The sequence below is a fragment of the Pimephales promelas genome, chromosome 12 (assembly GCF_988280905.1).
Source record: "Pimephales promelas chromosome 12, fPimPro1.hap1.1, whole genome shotgun sequence".
In the NCBI taxonomy this organism is placed as follows: Eukaryota; Metazoa; Chordata; class Actinopteri; order Cypriniformes; family Leuciscidae; genus Pimephales; species Pimephales promelas.
In genome coordinates, this window is record NC_142780.1 from 24,638,720 (window position 1) to 24,657,795 (window position 19,076).

Below are 19,076 nucleotides of genomic sequence, written 5' to 3' on the forward strand. Positions count from 1 at the left end.
TTTCTATTTAAAACAATTATCTATATATTTTTTTATATATATTTGTATTATAATAACATAATATAAGAACAGCACAGTGCTGATATTGAACTAATGCAGTTACAATTTAAGTAAATGGAATTAGTTTATTAACAACGAATTTCAAATGTCTCCGTAGTGCTTGAGCTCCTACATGATGCTCCGCCCCCTAGCAGTCAAAAGTGAAGGTTCCCGTCTGTTAAAGTGGTTGCCAGATTATTATTTTTTTTCAGTTATTACATTATGTTATGTTAGAAAAAATAAATTACGTTTATATTTGTAAACATCATAAATTTCAATGGCAAAAATGTACAGAAAATTGTGAACCTGCATTTTTTTATGATATTCTAATGTATATTAAAACAGTTCTTTGCTCTTGCAATTGTTGTGAACATCTGGCAACTCGAATGCGACGCTTGCAGGGCACATATGCGGTAGTAGGAAGTGGTGAATGAGGAGAGATCCCGTCTATGGAGAGAACAGGGTAGTGTTTGGGCGGTTAAAGGGGACTTTGGGAAATACAATATCAGAATAACTAGTATTTGATAGCACACCTTCATACCTCACTGCTGTAAGTATTGCTGTGGTCATTTAAGAATTATAGGTGGTATGTTTATCCAGTCTCATTGTGCCAAAGGCTTCCGTAAGGCCAGTCTAGATGCATCCCATATGATTGAAATCACTTTTCAAATGTCAGTTTTCTAAAAATTATTTTGTATAGTTTTTATATAGTGTTGGATGACTATAGTATCAGGAAGTGACTGTATGCTTTTACAGACCTGCCTTCTCCTGCCATGACAAATTGGAAATGTTTGGCTCAATAAAATCATTAATTAAATCTAAGAAAAGATTAAATATGCTCAGTGATGAGATAGTCTAAGATGTGATAGCGTGCTAAATGTTGGGAGTTTTCTAAACTGATTAACCCAAACATTATTTTAATGTTCAATAACATAATATAACATAATAAATAGTATGATAATTGTAATGCTTTGTTATTGGTGTAAACAGAAAGATGTCACCAGATGAATTAGTCTATCTAGGAATCCTTGGTGCATCAATACCTGTAGGATTCCTCTTCCGCTACCTAAGTAAGTCTGACTATGTCTTCTTTAAGTTAGAGCCCACATATTAAAATGTGTTAATAATAGGGTGAATAAAGGTAAAGTGGTATAATTTGTTGTTGATCTTGTTTTACAATTCATTTAGAATGTGTGAGTGGCTGAGCCGATGTTGATTTGTGGTATGAAGTACACAATATTAAATAATAAAATTGAAGTCTCACTTCAAAAACACATAGACTCAATTAACACGTTTAGACCCCACCTAAAACACACCATAGATCAGTCTTTAAAGCATTGTGGGGGTAGGGGTGATTTTATCATGATTTTAACAACTCTTGATCACTTTTGTGTGCATTATTTACCAGGCCCTCCAGTCAAGCAGGGGGCGGCATTGCTCTTGGGTTTGATCATCTCCATTGCTACCTGTGGGATCCACACTCTACACTCTTTCTTTACAGTTTTAGGAACATGGCTGATTATAAAGATCAGTTGGAGGTAAGTGTGATATGTAGCTCTCTCTGGAATTTTACATTAGATTCCTAGCTATTTCCCTGTGCTCTTATTTTTTTTATTTAGAAGTGCCCCTGCTCTGTCTTTGGGTTGGACGTTTCTGTACCTTCTCTTTTTCCGTCTGGTCACCTGGTTTGGCCTCCCTCAGCCAACACCTTTTGCCAATGCCATTCAGCTTCTTTTAACATTGAAGGTAAAACACAATAAAATTAGACACATTTTTCATGTTTTAATTTCTTGATGTAATTATTGAATGAGTTTTGTTTTGATTACACAGATGGTCAGTTTAGCTAATGAGGTTCAAATGTATTACTTGGAGAAGAAAAAGGAAAAGAGCACCTTCACCAAGTCCCAGGTTGTTGGAGGACTTTCCCATGAGCCTTCCCTCTATGAAATTATATCATATAGCTACTGCTATGTGGGCATAATGACAGGTATTTTGCATATTGACTGGAATTTCCTCGAATGCTATTGAGTCTGTTCAAACGTTCGTTGCTGTATGTTTGGCATGTATGCTAACTTGTCTTTCTCTGTTTCTCTCTGCTACTAGTTCAGTAATGTGTGAGTCCAATTTCTTTTTTTATAACTGATTGTGTTATTATTGCTCCTCTTTTACCATGATTTGTCCTCCCAAACCATACATCCATCCATATGCTTAATTTTGTCATCCCCTGTGGCACATTGATATGGCTCACTATTGCATTTGATTCCATACCTATACTCATTCTATCTCAATATCATATGTCATCTTTGCCCATCTACGCCATGTCTCCATTGATGACTCTTACCATGCTCTCCTCACATTCCTTCATTTTCCATTCTTTGTCCCACCCACTCTTGCCGGTGTCCCCCAGGTCCCTTCTTCCGCTATCAGACGTATGCAGACTGGTTGCAGCAGTCCAGTCCCCTGTCGCTGCCGGGTAAAGAGCCCTGCCTGCAGAGGCTGAAGATGGTGCCCGTTTACGGAGTTCTCTTTATGGTTGTCAACTCTGTCTTTCCTTTGTCCTATGTCCGTACTGAAGAATTCCTGGAGCACAACTATTTTTACAGGTGCGTTTTTTTCTGGATTAAAGGGACAATCCAGACTGAATCTAAAAGTAAAGTCCAAAGGGCACATTTAAATCACACTTTATCACAAGTTTTTTACCATATAAAGATTCATAGTGGTTATGTTTCAGATTTTTCTACATGGTGGCAATATTCTTTGTATTCCGGATGCGTTTCTACTCCGCATGGTGTGGGGCAGAGGCAGGTTGCATCAGCGCAGGTCTTGGCTGTTATCCCCTGGGGGCACTGTCCAAACCTGGGGGAGGACCAACGGTGAAATATAGGTAGCTTTATTTCCTGATAGCTTTTTAATGTGCTTTTACAGTTTGACTTCAACTTGTAAATATGATGACTTGAACTTTGAGGATTTTATCTAATAAGTAAGTAATAAATAAGGTATATCAGGGCATCAAACATGGCATGTTCTATAAAAGGATATGATAGAACATTAATTATCCATGAACAGAAATGTACATATTACAGTAATAGACTTGAAGCGGGATCCAGTAAAGTACAGCATCAGAGGTCAGCAGGGTTACAGTTAAGCAATATTAAACTGTACATGTCAAGACAATCATGTTACATTGGAATAGGAGAATTTTCAGAAGCAATTAAACACATTGCTTATCCATTACAAAAGCTTAAAATTGATCACACAAATACAGTGCAGACATAATGTTGTAAATAATAATTGTGGCTGGAAACAGCTGATTTTTAAAGAAATCAACCATCAGTTCTTTTTTTTAATCTCATGTTATGTTTGCTAATCCAAGTTAATCATTTTAAAAAGCTAATTGATCATTAGAAATCCCTTTTGGACAGCTGAAAACTGTTTCACTGATAAAGGAAGCAATAAAAGTGGCCTTCTTTAGATTAGTTGAGTCTGCATCAGGAGTTATGGGTTTGATTACAGGCTCAACATGACCAGAAACAAAGACTGTTCTTTGGAAACGCGTCAATTTTTGTGCTGAGAAATGAAGGCTATTTAATGTTAGATACTGAACTACTTCCTTCATAGAACAGCACAGACTGCTTCTAACCAGAATAGAAAGAGGAGGGGGAGGCACTGGTGCCCATATGCGCAAGAGGACAAATACCTTGGAGTGTCTTGTTTAAAAACAAGACTGTTTCTAGTTTAGAAACAGACTCCTCACAGGTTCTCAAATGACAGCTTCAGTAAATAGTACCTTCTTATCACCAGTGTCATCAACAGTGAAGAGGCAACTCTGGGATTCTGGGCTTCTAGGCAGAGTAGCAAACAAAAAGCCATACCTCAGGCTGGTCAATAAAAAGAAAAGATTAAGATGGATGGATAAAAGAGCATAGACTGGACAGAGGAAGACTGGAGATTTCAAGTTTCAGGTTTTTTGGGTCAAGCAGAAGTACTTTTGTGAGATGCAGAACAATGGAAAAGATGCAAGATGATCTGTCAACCATAGTGGAGGCAGTGTGATGGTCTGATTGTGATTTGTGGTGGTACAATGGAACATTGACAATAGATTTAATATAATCTTAAATTGTCCATTTAAGTATGGTAAAACAGACCCTGAAGAACGAAGTCTATCACTACATTTTGCAACGCCATGCATTCCATACCCTGCGGACAGCTCTTGATTTGGGCCTATTACGTCCTACAACAGGATAATGACTCAAAACAGACACACCTCCAAACTATGCCAGATTTTTTTAGGGAAGAAGCAGTCTGTGGGCAGCACAGTCTCCGGATCTGCACCCTATCGAGCTCTTATGGGACCAGCATGACCGTATGGTACGGAGGAAGTGTCCATCAAGCCAATCCATCTTGTGGGAGATGCTTCTGGAAGCATGGGGTTTAATTTCGTCAGATTACCTTTAAAAAATTGACAGCTAGAATGCCATCTGTAAGGCTGTAAATGCGAAATGTGGCTTTTTTTGACGAAGGCAAAGTTTGTTTACAGGAAATTACAATCTCATCTGAGGTTTAATCATGTGGTTGATGATGTTGTGTTTCAGTCCTGATCCAGAGACAGCTGTGGAGTATGACTTCAAAACTATCCAGAACATTGACTGTTATAATACAGATTTCTGCGTCAAGGTTCGGCATGGCATGCGCTACTGGAACATGACGGTGCAGTGGTGGCTTCACCACTATATCTACCCCAATGCCCCTTTCAGAGCGTATGCTCTCAGGTACGAGCATGTACATTTGACTTTTCAAATGCACTGTGGTGAAAAGTCTCTGTTATTGACCTACATAATCTTTGTTTTGTCTTTTTTTCTTACGTTGTGGCAGGGCTGGATGGACAATGTTAATCAGTGCTTACTGGCATGGCCTCCATGCTGGTTACTACCTCTCTTTTCTCACCATCCCACTGTGTATCGCGGCAGAATCGGCCATGGAGGCCTCTGTCAGAGCACGTCTGGGGCCGAAGGGCCAGTACATCTTTGACTGGATCCACTGGTTCCTCAAGATGAGGGCTTATGACTACATGTGCATGGGATTTGTGCTCCTGAAGGCCAGCGACACAGTCAACTACTGGAGCTCCATATACTTCATAATTCATATCATCGCCATTGTTTGCATAGGAGTAGGACAAATGATGAAAGGGGGGAAAAAGAGAGATAGGAGGGAAGGAGCTGAAGGAGAGAAACAGGATGTGGTAAGGGAGAAGACTGAGTGAAACAAATGTGATGATTGTGATGATAACTGGAGAGTTAAGTGTGTTTACTCACACACAAAAAAAACATTTCCCAACATGCACTGTAATAGCCATCAACTGGCATTTAACGGATTTTGTTTTTAAAAAGCAACATGGGCAGAAGCGTAATTTGTGATAACCCATAATTCATCCTAACCAGGTCAGTATTGTATTTATATTAATAGTTTATATAAAGAATTTTTTCTGTTAATCAGTGGCCATGGGACCTGAATTCAGCTACCACACAGAGGACTTATAACTGAATCCATCCATAAACACACACACACACACACACACACACACACACACCAACGCCGATGAATGTTAGACCCCAGCCCAATCACTACATTGAGTGCAAATTTGTGGAGATTTACACTCTGTAATAGTGTCAGTAAGGTCACACAACCTTTGCTTTGTGATAACAAAGTTGTATATATGGGATATTAAAAGTTGGTCTGTCTTGTTTTTCATCCATTCTGAGTATGTATCACTATTATTTTTATTATTCTACAAAGAATGTGAAAGTATTTGGAAACTTTCTTTTTCTCACATTTTCATGAAGTAGGAGTGAATGTTTTTGTTAGTTTGTTCATTTGCTCTTTAGTTTGATGCCATATGATCCCTAATGTTAAGTGTTGCTAAACATGTATCAACAAAGTAAAATGTTAATACTTAGAGCAATTAAAGTCTTGGTTGAGTGTAAGTATGAAAGATCTTCTCAAAAGATCAGATGTAAATTCTTTCCTACAAAATGTAATTATTATATAAAACAATAATATTCCAAAATATTCTGATTTTTGTTTTGTTCTCGTGTAACGGAGGCCAGTTAGTAGTTGCTGTGCGAGTAAAACCTCACTCCCCGATCTCAATAGGCGCTCTAGCAACAGACGCTAGAGGCTGCAGTCTTTAGCCTCCTTGCTAGAGCGTCCGACTCTCACGCCGGAGACCCGGGTTCGAGGCCCGCTCGGAGTGGGTCGAGTTGGACCCGGGTGTGAGGGGTTACATTGGTGCCGTGACCCGGATGAGAGTGAGGTTTAGGGGGGTGAGTGTAACGGAGGCCAGTTAGTAGTTGCTGTGCGAGTAAAACCTCACTCCCCGATCTCAATAGGCGCTCTAGCAACAGACGCTAGAGGCTGCAGTCTTTAGCCTCCTTGCTAGAGCGTCCGACTCTCACGCCGGAGACCCGGGTTCGAGGCCCGCTCGGAGTGGGTCGAGTTGGACCCGGGTGTGAGGGGTTACATCGTACACTGGAGGATAGTGCTGGTGTTTAGTGTATCGATCATTTCCAATTGTATGCTGGTTCCTGTAATATCTACCTGCTATATTTTACTTCTAATGTTTACCTTTTAAGCAATATTTAACACTGGATGTACCACTCATATCCTTTCAGGTTTTGTTTGAAAAATCAGTGTTTTCAATAAAATAAGTGATTTTTATCCCTGCCAAACTTCCTTCTCCTGATGTATTTTCGGTGTTTGGATACAAAGTATCTCACAAAAGTGAGTACACCCCTCACATTTCAGCAAACATTTAGTATACTCAAGGAACAACATTATTGAAATGAAACTTGAATATATTTTAGAATTGTCAATGCGCTGCTTGTAGAGCAGTGTTACTGTCAGTGTTGTGCCTAAACACGTTCAATGAACGATAGTTTATGAACGCGTTCATATTTTGGGCGAACGTGAACTGAACGTACTGTAGCTATTACTGCCTGATGAACGTTACTGTGAATGCGTTCATTCTGGTGTCTGACTGTACATTATAAAAAAAATTACAAAGGTTTATGAAACTCCAAAACTAACACCCCAAATGAAACGAAAATAAGGGCAGAAACAGTGCCATGTTAGGGCTGATAAGGAGATTTTACGACCTCCAAAAGGAATGTGGCCACATGCGTAAGAGAGACACAATGGAAGACAGAAACCCTCAAACAGACTTTCCTGCATTAATCATAGATTAACTGATAGCCTATACATAGACAGTAAAAGCTTTTCAAGGGTGTGCCCAATTTTTTTAAAGGGTCTCTTATTATGCTTACCAACGTATTTGATAAAAAAAAAAAAACCTGTAATATAAAATGTGATTTATTTCTGTGAAATATTTTTTAGGATTCTTTAATGAAAATTCAAAAGAACAGCACTTATTTAAATTAGAAATGTTTTATGGCACTATTGTGTCTGTCTCTTTTGATCAATTTTTAATGTTCTGGATAAAAGTATAATTTCTTTAGGCTAAATAAATAAATGACTGACATTAAACCTTAAATAAGGCTATACCAATAGTTGGAATTATTTTGCCCATTTTAGTGAATGTTTCATAAGTTGCAGTGAATTTTTGTTTTATTTTGTGGTTCCGTGTAATGTTGTGTAAGTTTAGTGATTTGCGATTTGCTGGTGTTGATGCGAAAAAAGGTTATGCCCCTCGTCTCCATGACAACATAATTAACGGGAAATAAACCACAGGAATATGCTTAAGGCCCAAAACAAGACTTATTTTTCAACATATTTAAAACTTTATTTTACAATTATAAGTCAAATCAGCCAATTTAGTCATTGCTACGCAGTCCAAACGGAATTTTCTGATTGAGGACTGAGTTAACACAATTGTCTTATTATGGTAACGGGATCTGTCAAAGTTGCCTTTGTCTCTTTGTCACAGTTAGTCTCATAGCGTGTGAAGCTGGTTCAGCTGGCAATAAGTACAAGGAAGTGTTTCCAAAGTTTATTTTTATGAGATGCAAAGTCCAGTGTGTCTGAAGACAGACAGTGTTCTCCGCAGTGGGAATTGGCCAAACTAGCTATATGCATATGACAACTGCATTTTTGGATTGTGTTGGTCTTCGTGTTTGTTTTATGTTGATAATAACTGATTTCTGATGGAGCTGAGAAATTTCAACAATCAAGTCCATCCAACTCCAGGTAAGAGAGTAGCTATGTGTAACTGAGAGCTAATATGTAAGTTGCTTAAGGGATAGAGTTAAATTTACTATAGCAGCTAGTTTCCCGAGTACAAGAAAGAGTGAAAGACCTACAAAAAACAAACAAAAAACAGTAACGTTAGGCTAAAACAGTAAAAACAGTAACAGCCTAACTTAAGCACAATTTATTCGTATGTACTTTTTTATAACTAAATGTATTTGGCACGCTATTATTGACTTAAATGGCTCTATTTTAACGATCTGAAACGCAATCACGCGCGAAGCTCAAAGTAACTTTGTCGGCAGGTCGCTGGTGCTATTCTATGGTGGGATAAATGACTTGTGCCCGACGCAAGTTTGGTTGGTCTGAAATAGCTTCATTATTCATAGGTGTGGTTTGGGCATGAAATAAACCAATCAGAGTGTCATCCAACATACCCTGTGCAGGTGCGCTTGGCGAATTGTTATTGTTATGGCGGATTTACGCCATATTACAGCCGAGGAGACTGACGTTCTTGTCAGGGCAGTGAAAGACAGAGAAATGACGTTGTATGGGGATGGTTTTTTTCCCTGGTTCTTGACGAACAAACTAATTTGTCAGATGTCCTTATATACATATGTGTCTTGCCGCTAATTGTTCAAACAGGTCTGATCCGTCAATTTTGGGTAAATGTGTAAACTAGATCTAGGCCTACATCTTCATGGATGCATACCACAATGGTTTCCCTCAAGTGTTAATATTTTTCTTTGTTATAAATTAATCAATGATTTTCAAAAATAAAAACTGCTACATCTGCGTTGAAGAGAGAATCTAAGTGTATTGTTGTGCACCTGCTAAATTATGGCCAAGCATGTGCGCCTAAAATAGCATTATGAACAACGCGCCACTGACTTAAGTTTAGACTTTAGTTTTTTCCGGTCAGTTGCGGAACTGTTTTCTGGAACTGAAAAATAGCACTAGGGAATGTTTGCGCTGAAACACGCCTCCTTTTTGCGCCGACCCGCCCAGCAAGTTCATTTCCTAATTTACCGACGTGCGTCTGCGGAGGGAAAAGCCGGTTTGCGTGGGTACAAAATAGGAATGAAATGCGTCAGTCTAAAAAATCATTTGCGCCGGGTGCAAGATAGGGCCCAAAGTCTTAAATTGGAACAACTAATTATGAACTAAGTGCATTTTTTAGTCCAAAAGAAGTGGAAATATTCCAAGTAGGCCTGTAGGCCTACTTACATTTAAGTTTTCAAAATATGCAGAATTCACTAAGCATAAACTTAAAATATATTTAGGTACAATTGAAATTCAATATGTGTACACTTTAAGAGTGTTGACATACAAGTAATCTTTATAAATATGGCATAGCTTAAGAATTTGCCTTGTACTGAAACCCCTCAGTTCTCACAAATTCGGAGAACATCAGTGAGACAATGGGAACGGATGCATATGGAATACTATACGGACTGGATTTGAACCCAGGTCGCTGTCACGCAAGCGCAAGTCATGGAGCCACCATAATTTTACTAATTTGTTTAATAATTCATAATATTCGGACAGTCCAAAGGGTCCATATTTCAAAGTGCAACTGGCCATTAAAGTACATAAGGAAAATAGTACTGCAGTAGGTGCATTCTGATCTGGTAGGCCTACATGAATTTCTTTCACCATTTCAATTACATGTTTACTTCTGTAACTACTTTCTAGCCTGTATGTAAAGCTGCTTTGCAACCATGCAAATTGGGAAAAGTGCTATAGATGTAAATTTGAATTGAATTAAGCAATAGACTTCCTGATATTCAAAGTGTAGACAAATTATTTCTCAAAACACATTTCCTGTAAACTTTTATCTAGGTTATTCTATTTTTATACTCAACAAATAGAACTCAATTACAGTTTATTGTATTGTCCATTTAATCATAATAGGTCAAGAGAGGATTCAACAACAATACATTGCTGATGCATTAATTAAATATTTAACAAATTAAATCATTTTATATGCAAATTGCTCATTGTTACATTTGCACTGTATAGGAAAACTTTGTGTATGGAAATTTTGCCCTAACAGCACATGTTAACAAAAACAAACTAGATGTTTCAGTTCATATCTCATATTTTCTTTGGTTTGCACAAAAATAGAGTCTCATCTAAAAAAAAAAACATTACTTGACATCGTCTAAAGATAATTTCATCATTCTCAGATTTGACATACATGGTGAGACTTGTGTCTTTAGCTACAATTAATTTATAGACTCTACTTGTATCCTTCTGACAAATGTGCCTAATCGCCTAATCTGCAATACAGATTCCCAATAGTGTGCACTCAAGTTTGGTTGTTTAGCCAAAGTAGGAAAACTGATTGTTGATGAGTGTGATGACATTGGCTCTGTTCCAAACACAGATCAATATTGGTCTGACATGTCAACTCAAGGTTTAGCTTTGGCAGTTAGTTTCTAGTTAAGAATTAATCTAAAAGGATATTAACTATTAACTATTAACTGGTAATTCTACCAATGGAGACATGAATATATATTGAAAGTAGGTCATATATGTAGTAGAATAGTATTATAAATTTCTAATTTGGGTCCTTGGCCGATAAAAGGCAGAAAATGACTTTTTAGTGCTTGTGGATTGTTGTCTACTAATTAATCCCCTCACTATCAGACGTTCCGGGAGTCTCCCGCATATGGATACCGGCTCCCTGATGCCCGCAAATTAGTTAAAATCTCCCGGAATCTAGAGCAAGTGAGCAAGAGAGAGAGAGAGTGTGTGTGTGTGTGTGTGTGTGTGTAAATAATCATAATATTTACTAACTACTTTTTTAGATTGTATTTGGTGAGGTAACTAATCAGTTAATTAGCTTTTTACAGTTGCTTTTTTATGTTCTTTATTTTACAATGACTAATGATGTATGTCCTTAGTTTTAACCATGTTCAGTGTGAAGTCTATGATGTAAAGTCTGTTATTTTACAAAATAGGAGAAGGAGAAGTGGGCAGGGACATATGGGTCATGGCTATATATAGAAATGTGGTGCATAGAATATTTTCAGAGCTGATGGGAAAATGCTGCTCCAGTTTGTTCACAGTCTCCTACTGTGCCTTATACTGTAATGTCTCATAGTACAGTTAAACTTCAGTATTATAGCTTACTTGCCATATATAATTGACCAACTTTTGTAATTGTTTTTGCACTAAATACATCTGTTTTCTCTGAACACCAAAAGACTACCCTAGTCCTTATGGTTCCCAGCATTCATTGAGGTTACGGACATTTCCAGGCGAAGAGACCACCAGTGCGGTTCAGTTTGATTGGGCCTCCCCCCCTGAAGATGCTGAAGACACTAATGAACCTCGAAATCTCCGCGAGCTGCCGCTGAACATGGGCCTGAAGAGAGCAGTATGGTATAAATGCATTATCAAAATTACATGTACCAGGGTCAACAAATTACATTTTTACATCACCAAAATTTCAGCTGTACGCTTAACACTAGCTCCCACAAGTTTCAAACAGAATTATCAATTGAAACTGTTAGTTTCAAAAAGTTAAATCGTAATAGGGCTTGTTTCTCTCTCACTTTATTCTAGGCAGGTGCAACAGATGAGAATTCCAGTTGTTTCTAGCTCTTGGAATATCAAACAGTCAAAGATATTTCGCCGTTTCTGTGAGGTTGCCAAATATGTTCTCAGCTATTTTGTTCTGTGGAAAAGGGGAATCCAAAGGATAGGAGGTGAAATAAAAAAAATCATAAAAATATAAAATAGACATTCTGCTTTCATCAGAACATTTATAGGAAGTAAATCAACTGGTCATCTATGAAAATACACCAATAACAAGATAATATAAAAGCCTATTGGAGATGAAAGAAACTTTGTAATCAAAAATAAAAAATGTATTCATTCATTTTTTCCCCTTTATTTTATCCACTTGTTTTCTGTAGGTCACTTTGGTGGAGGAGTCCAATCCTACTTCCTGTTCCTGAGATTTCTTGTGATTCTCAACTTCCTGTCCTCCTTGTTAATTGCAGGATTTGTTCTCATTCCCAGCATTGTGTTTCACTCTCTGAACTTCAACTCCACCATCCCTACAGTCAATCTAACTGGTAGGTCTCTCTGGTATAAAAAACTAATTTCTATGCTTCAGAATGAGAACATTCTAGCTGGTAACTGGATAACACAATCCTCTTTCTCTGGACTGAGACCCTTTATAATATCTGGTAAAGCTGCAAGACCCTGACAACATGTTTAGCAATAGTACCTTCACAGTCTACCCTATCCCGCTGGAAGAATGGTTTTTGGGTACCCAACCCCAATACCTTTCTTCACCGAATGTGCATGATGAGATCTCAAAGTCCTGGAAGACTTAAAAAAAAAAAATCTGCAGTCAAATTTTTAATTATTATTTTTTTAAAACAGGTGTGGAAATATGCTTGCAGTATGATCCAAAACCTGATACACTGATGGTGTTCATCACATACTTTCTGGACCTCATCTCAGGAACTGTATGGCCGCACTTAATGATTACATTTCTAAATACATTTACCCCCGGTTTCATAGACATAGCTTAAAGGGGTTGTTGATTATGATTTCACTTTTCCAACTTTAGTTAATGTTTTTTTTTTGCATGTCTGTGCTGTGTGAGGTAAAAAAGGACACAAGTCATTGTGGCTTCACCCTCTGTGCCGCATTTAAAGGGACAGACACAAAAACAGTGCATTTTTGCTCACCCTCAAAAAGTGACAATTTTAACAAATATTTGTGGGGTATTTTGAGCTAACACTTCACATACACACCCTGGGGGCATCGGAGATTTATTCAACACCTTGTGAAATGAGCATTATAACACGTTTTAACTGAAAGCAACTTGCAGTAATATATCTTAAAATATGTCAGTGCCATTGTTTTGTCTCAAGATGCACACCAGTAATGTTTTTTCTACACTGTAACACTTTATTTCGTTAGTCCACTTTAGACATTCTACTAACTATAAGTAACTTTTCAACTACATGTCAACTAACTGTCATTAGAGTATTAGTAGACTGTCAGCTTAATGTCTGCTAACACTTTATTTTGTTGGTCCCCCAAAAGACTACGACTACAAGTAAACTTATTTTCCCAACTCAAAGCCTAACACCTAACCATAACCTAACAGTCTACTGACAGTCTACTATAATATACTAATACTCTATTGAGAGTTAGTTGACACGTAGTTGAAAGGTTACTTATAATTAATAGAATGTCTAAAGTGACTATCCAAATAAAGTGTAATCAAATGTCCTAATTGATCTAAACCCTGTCTGTGAAACCGGGCCCTAAAGTATATTTTTTCTATTGTAATACATTTTAAATTTTGTATTAAATATCAGTCTGTCACATCTTATTTTTATTGTGAATATGTTCTAAATGATCTTAACTCATCACTGTCTTGTCTTCCTTCAGGGATTTATGGAGTATTCACACCTGTTTTATGGCTACTATAATAATTCAATGGTTGAGAGTAAAGGCTTCTCTTACAACATCCCTCTTGCGTATTTATTGACGGCAGCGTTCTACTTCCTCTTCTGCTTCATTTGTATGATTATTAGGTGAGTTTTGTCAGCTTTTTCAGAATTTTCTACCAGCACATTAAAAGAACATTGCTCAAAGAACAAGTATTAAGTCGACATCCTTGATTGACCAATAGAATGGGCAGCACGGCACGTGTTGCCGTTGTGACGGGTGGAGGAGCAGCAGGGGGTTACAGTACGCTGGTGTTTACAGGATGGGATCACGGTCTCCAAGGAGACCGTACAACAAAACTTAAACAGAGCAATTTTCGCTACCGGTTACAGGTCTGTTTGGAAAACAAGTTTTAAATTAAATACCTTCAGGTATTGTGTAGGAGCTGGTTCCTTTTGGAGATGGAATCATTAAAAGGAAACTGCTAGTACATAATTATGTTTATTATTATCTTGACAACACACACACATATATATATATATATATATATATATGAAGAGTTCAGATGCAAAAGCCTCTAAATGCCATTTGAAATTTTCTTCTTTAATGATGATTTTTATCAAACGTATATTTAAGTTCAGTAATTTCACTTAAATGGCAATGATAAAGTGAAATTACTGAACTTAAATATACAAGTTTGATAAAAATCATCATTAAAGAAGAAAATTTCAAATGGCATTTAGAGGCTTTTGCATCTGAACTCTTCATATATATACAGTATGTATATATTTATCTTTCTCACTGTGTCTCTTTCCCTCAGGTGGATCTAGAAGAGGAAAGACTAAAAAAAAAGGCTGACTCCCTGACTTTGGGCCAAACAGTTTCTCTCTACGTGCTCCGTGTTTTCCTCAACATAGTTGTCTTAATTCTCATCGGTGCAACTTTCTATGGCATTGCTGAGGCTACACAGTTCAGCCAGGTTAGCTGAAGTTAAAAAAGACCAAAAACAGTAACTAAACCTAAACAGTCACATTAAAACTCATGTGGAAAGGAATTTGTCTAGTGCTGTGTATGAAATCAAATTCTTCCCTACTGTAGAATGTGAAAACCTGTATGCCAACAGACATATATGTCTGAATAAATAGTATTCGAAAAACAGTACTTGAATGGATGACCTACTATTTCCGTAGAGGTTCTGAAATGAGCGTTCGGTGGACACTTTACTGTCCCATGAGGCCACAGGAGAGGAGTTTTAAAAAGCGGTGCAACTAACACCATAGGAATTTCATTCATACCTCACACATTAATACTATAGAATGTGCTTTTTTAATGGCCACATATAAGTTTCAAACCAAGTGTAGCACCTACTATACAGCATGTGATTTCGGACGCAGCGGAGGTCTGTTTTTTTTCCTTAGAGGATGTTTTAAGATGATTTACAAGTAAGATTATAAAAATCAATGTCATTGTGTCATTGTATTTATTTGGCTGAGGTTCTAATTACCTTTATGGGCTTTTTTTTGACAATGAAGTGATTAAATCTCTTTCTCTTTCAGCGTATGAAAACAACAGGCTTTAAGGGGCTGCTGTTGCAATACTTACCCTCCATAGTCATAACAGCTAGCAATTTTGTGGTGCCTTTATTGTGTGACAAGATTGCATTACTGGAGAAGTATTCTCCCAGTACCACGGTCATCCTGGCCTTGCTACGGTTAGATCAATTCTCGCACCCACACCAAACAAAGAGCGGAAAATGAAGAGAGATGTAAATTAACAAGATGTCCTTGTTTAGCCTTGGTTAAAACCTCATTGGGAGATGTTAGCCTGCAGTTTCTTTTGTTCATTTAATAGCTTTCAAAATGAATCATTTGAAAGGAAGCACCATCGTTTTCGCTAAATACTCACATTGTTTGTTCAACCACTGCTCTCTTTGATGTGATCTTTGTCATTGTTATTTTAGAAACTCATTCTGCTTGCTCACTTATACTCATTCTCTCTATTTGTCATTGTAGGGCAGTCTTCTTGCGTTTGGTGAGTTTGGGTGTTTTGCTGCACACGCTGTGGGAAGAGATTACCTGTAAGGGAGATAATGATAATGACAACTGTATAACCTGCCATTATTATTACAACGAATATAAGGTAAACAACATGCGCTCATTCATAATTTGTCAAATACACTAATGTTCCAAAATTTGGGGTCAGTAAGATTTTTAAATGTTTTTGAAAAAATAAATAAAAAAGTGTAATGTAATTTATTCATCAGATATTGAAGCATGGTCAAAATGCTTCCCAAGGTGTCAGTTAGATGATGCCTTGGGATGAGAATGGGCTGTTATTCCTGTGATGACGAAGCTGAATTTTCAGCATCAGCCTTCAGTGTCATTTGCTAATTTGCTAATTTTGTGCTCAAGAAACATTTATTATTATTATTATCAATGTTAAAAACAGTTGTGCTGCCTAATATTTTTGTGTAAACTGTGATGTATCTTTCTTTAGGATTTTCAATTAATGGAAATTTTAAAAGAACAGCATTTATTTGAAATTGAAATAGCCTATTTTGTAAGTCTTAAATTGATACAATTAATTGTTTCAAAATCTTACTGAGACCAAACTTTTGAACAGAATAGTATAAGTTCTAATCAATGTCTGTTTAATTCCCAAATATATAATTTCCTTTTCTTTTCTTTTTTTTACTTCAAATCCCTCTTTCACAACCACAGTGCTGGGAGACACGGGTTGGACAGGAAATGTATAAACTGACTCTTTTTGACTTCCTGATTACCGTTGCTACACTGATCCTGGTAGAATTCCCACGGAGGTCTGTTTGTGTGTGTTAGGTCATATATTTCTATTAAAAAAAAAAATATATATATATATATATATATATATATATCTTAATATATCTTTTAACTTATTTTTGCCATGTTCAGGATTGTGGTGGATCATTGCTCATGCAAACTAACTCAGTGGGTGGGACGGCAAGAGTTTCTGGTTGCCCCAAATGTTCTTGCTCTAGTTTACAGTCAAACAGTGGTTTGGACCGGAGCTCTTTTCTGTCCATTGCTGCCATTCATCAACACCATCAAATTCCTCCTCTTTTATTACTGCAAAAAGGTACCATGGCATGACAACCTTCTCAGACACGTACATGCAACTGATTGAAATCCCTAATTTTCTCCATGTTTGCTTGTATCAGACAACTCTCTTCCAGAACTGTCAACCAGCAACAAGAAACTTCCGGTCCACCACCTCCAACTTCTTCTTCCTTTTGGTTCTGCTCTTTGGATGGATGTTGGCCACCATGGTTCTCCTTTACAGTGTGACTAAGTGAGTGAGACCTGCCACTCTCCATAAAGAGTATATTCAGGTATGATCATGTATGTCATGCATTTTTTGTTGTTGTTGGTAGGATCCATCCATCTTATGGCTGTGGGCCTTTCCGCCTTTACCCAACAATGTGGGAGGTTGTACCACGAGCTGCCGAAATGCTAAACAGCACCAGTGCAGAATTCCTGTTTTATATCGGCTCCCAGAAATTCTCTATCCCACTCTTCATCTTCTCCTGGTCAGTATAAACAGCCAAGGGTCAATTCACAATTTCTTATGGTTTAATGTAAAACTTTACTCAACATGCATTCTATCAGTTTACTAAATCATTGATTTAGATTGATAAATAAATAAAGATAGGACTGATTATGATATAATTGTTGATGAAAATGTGATAAAAACATGTATTTGACATTTAATACACAGTGTGCTCCTGTGCTACGTAAGCGCTTTAACATCTGTCCATGGGAAAAGTGTAGCACTCCTGAAATCTCAGTGTAAGCTGGTAAGTGCTTGGTTATTAATCCAAATCCACAGACTTGAATGGTTATGTAAGGGTCAAGAGCGAGGTGGTTGTTATTGCGAATACAACCCTGACATGCTGATTATCGTGAAGGGGTTGTATTCGCTATAACAACCGCCCCGCTCTACATTAACCCGCTTATTACATGGCTACCTACAAAATAAATCAATAATTTGGTCCATGTCCATGGCAACAATCTGTTTTTCATGGCAACGGTGTGTTATACTTTGCAGCGATCTGTTATAAAGAAATAACAGGCCGCATTCCACATTAGAATTCAACCAAGCCATGTAATAATTTAAATTGTGTAATTTTGTGTCATTGTATTATACAATAATATTTATTTACAACAAATTCCATTGGTATATCTTTAAGAAAAAAGTGTTTGAGGTCTGGTCTGGATAGAATATAAATAACACTGAAAGCCACGATAAAATAACATAACATTTAAAATAAGGGGAGTGATGACACTAAACTAAGACTTTCTTCTTTCCAATTTAACCTCTGACTGGAACCATTATTAATCCCTTTTTTAATCTGTATTTATCTGGGTGTAACAGGAACAGCATGACAAGCAATTCCTGGTCCGACAAATTGAAGAGCTGAATGCCAGATTGCGTGAACCACATCAGCCCCAGAGAGAGACTGACACAGCAACACGGTGGAATCAACATGACAATTATGCATTTGACCGCGATGAAGATCCAAGGCCATATTAAGACTTTGTTGATAAAGTGCAGTCTATGCTGGAATTCTAAAAAAAAAAAAATTGTGCACTCCATTGTTTTACACATCCAATGATACTATTACTACCGTTAAAAAGTTTGGGGTTAGTAATATATTTTGAAAATAAATTAATACTTTTATTCAGCAATAGGATGCATTAAATTGGATAAAAGTGACAGACATTAATAATGTTACAAAATATTTCTGTTCTAAATAAATGCTGTTCTTTTCAACTTTCTATTTATCAAAGAATCAAATAAAATATAAAAAAAGTTCATGGTTTGTAAAAAAAATATTACAAAGCACAACTGTTTTCAATAATAATAAGAAATGGTGCTTCTTAAGCACCAAATCAGCACATTAGAATGATTTCTGTAGAATCATGTGACACTTAATGTGACATCACATTTTGTCATCACAGGAATAAATTACATTTCAAAATATAGTAGAACAGAGATATATTTTAACTTTAACTGTAAAATAAATATTGTGTTTTTTTGATGAGTAATTATTACTGTTTTACTATGATCAAATTATAAAGTCTTGGTGAGCTTAAGAGACTTCATTCAAAAACATTTTATAATATTAACAACCCATACATTTGAACAGTAGTGTATACATGCAAGAGTCATTGCACACATTTCTTACTTTGTGTTAAAAGCCTTACGTGTTTTGCCAATCAAACTTTTGTGATGGATAATGTACTCTGATGTCCTGGGCTTTGTTATGCTGTACCTCCTTAAGCATAAAATCCTAATTATTTTTTACTCAAGTCTTTGTTAATTTGGATGAGTATACCATTCTTTAAAAAAATGAAAACATCACAAAAATGAAAACA

General features: G+C 36.8%; 2 protein-coding genes and 1 long non-coding RNA gene across 4 annotated transcripts; 2 read left to right on the forward strand and 1 right to left on the reverse strand.

The window, feature by feature from the left end:
• Window positions 1-440: 440 nt before the first annotated feature.
• On the forward strand, window positions 441-5,791 carry mboat7 (membrane bound O-acyltransferase domain containing 7). Its single transcript, XM_039680139.2, has 9 exons — window positions 441-589; window positions 1,030-1,109; window positions 1,448-1,577; window positions 1,659-1,785; window positions 1,870-2,026; window positions 2,447-2,642; window positions 2,771-2,923; window positions 4,632-4,808; window positions 4,912-5,791. The coding sequence occupies exons 2-9, from the start codon at window positions 1,034-1,036 to the stop codon at window positions 5,297-5,299; spliced, it is 1,404 nt and encodes a 467-aa protein (XP_039536073.1). The 5' UTR covers window positions 441-589; window positions 1,030-1,033; the 3' UTR covers window positions 5,300-5,791.
• A 110-nt stretch (window positions 5,792-5,901) lies between these two features.
• LOC148977025 (uncharacterized) lies at window positions 5,902-6,761 on the reverse strand. The gene is made up of 2 exons (XR_016145755.1): window positions 6,557-6,761; window positions 5,902-6,124 (listed from the first exon to the last, which is right to left on the reverse strand). It is a non-coding gene; the product is annotated as an uncharacterized LOC148977025 (long non-coding RNA).
• Window positions 6,762-8,049: 1,288 nt separating this feature from the next.
• On the forward strand, window positions 8,050-18,798 carry tmc4 (transmembrane channel-like 4). 2 transcript variants are annotated; one of them, XM_039680123.2, is made up of 16 exons: window positions 8,050-8,238; window positions 11,451-11,628; window positions 11,812-11,954; window positions 12,165-12,326; window positions 12,640-12,725; window positions 13,663-13,808; window positions 13,907-14,054; window positions 14,483-14,641; window positions 15,219-15,373; window positions 15,675-15,801; window positions 16,383-16,480; window positions 16,593-16,776; window positions 16,859-16,989; window positions 17,072-17,227; window positions 17,416-17,494; window positions 18,073-18,798. In XM_039680123.2, the coding sequence occupies exons 1-16, from the start codon at window positions 8,196-8,198 to the stop codon at window positions 18,229-18,231; spliced, it is 2,154 nt and encodes a 717-aa protein (XP_039536057.2). In that variant the 5' UTR covers window positions 8,050-8,195; the 3' UTR covers window positions 18,232-18,798. The 2 variants fall into 2 exon arrangements, with proteins under 2 accessions (XP_039536057.2, XP_088973930.1); XM_089117804.1 differs by lacking the exon at window positions 8,050-8,238 and adding an exon at window positions 10,788-10,971.
• The last annotated feature ends 278 nt before the right edge of the window (window positions 18,799-19,076 follow it).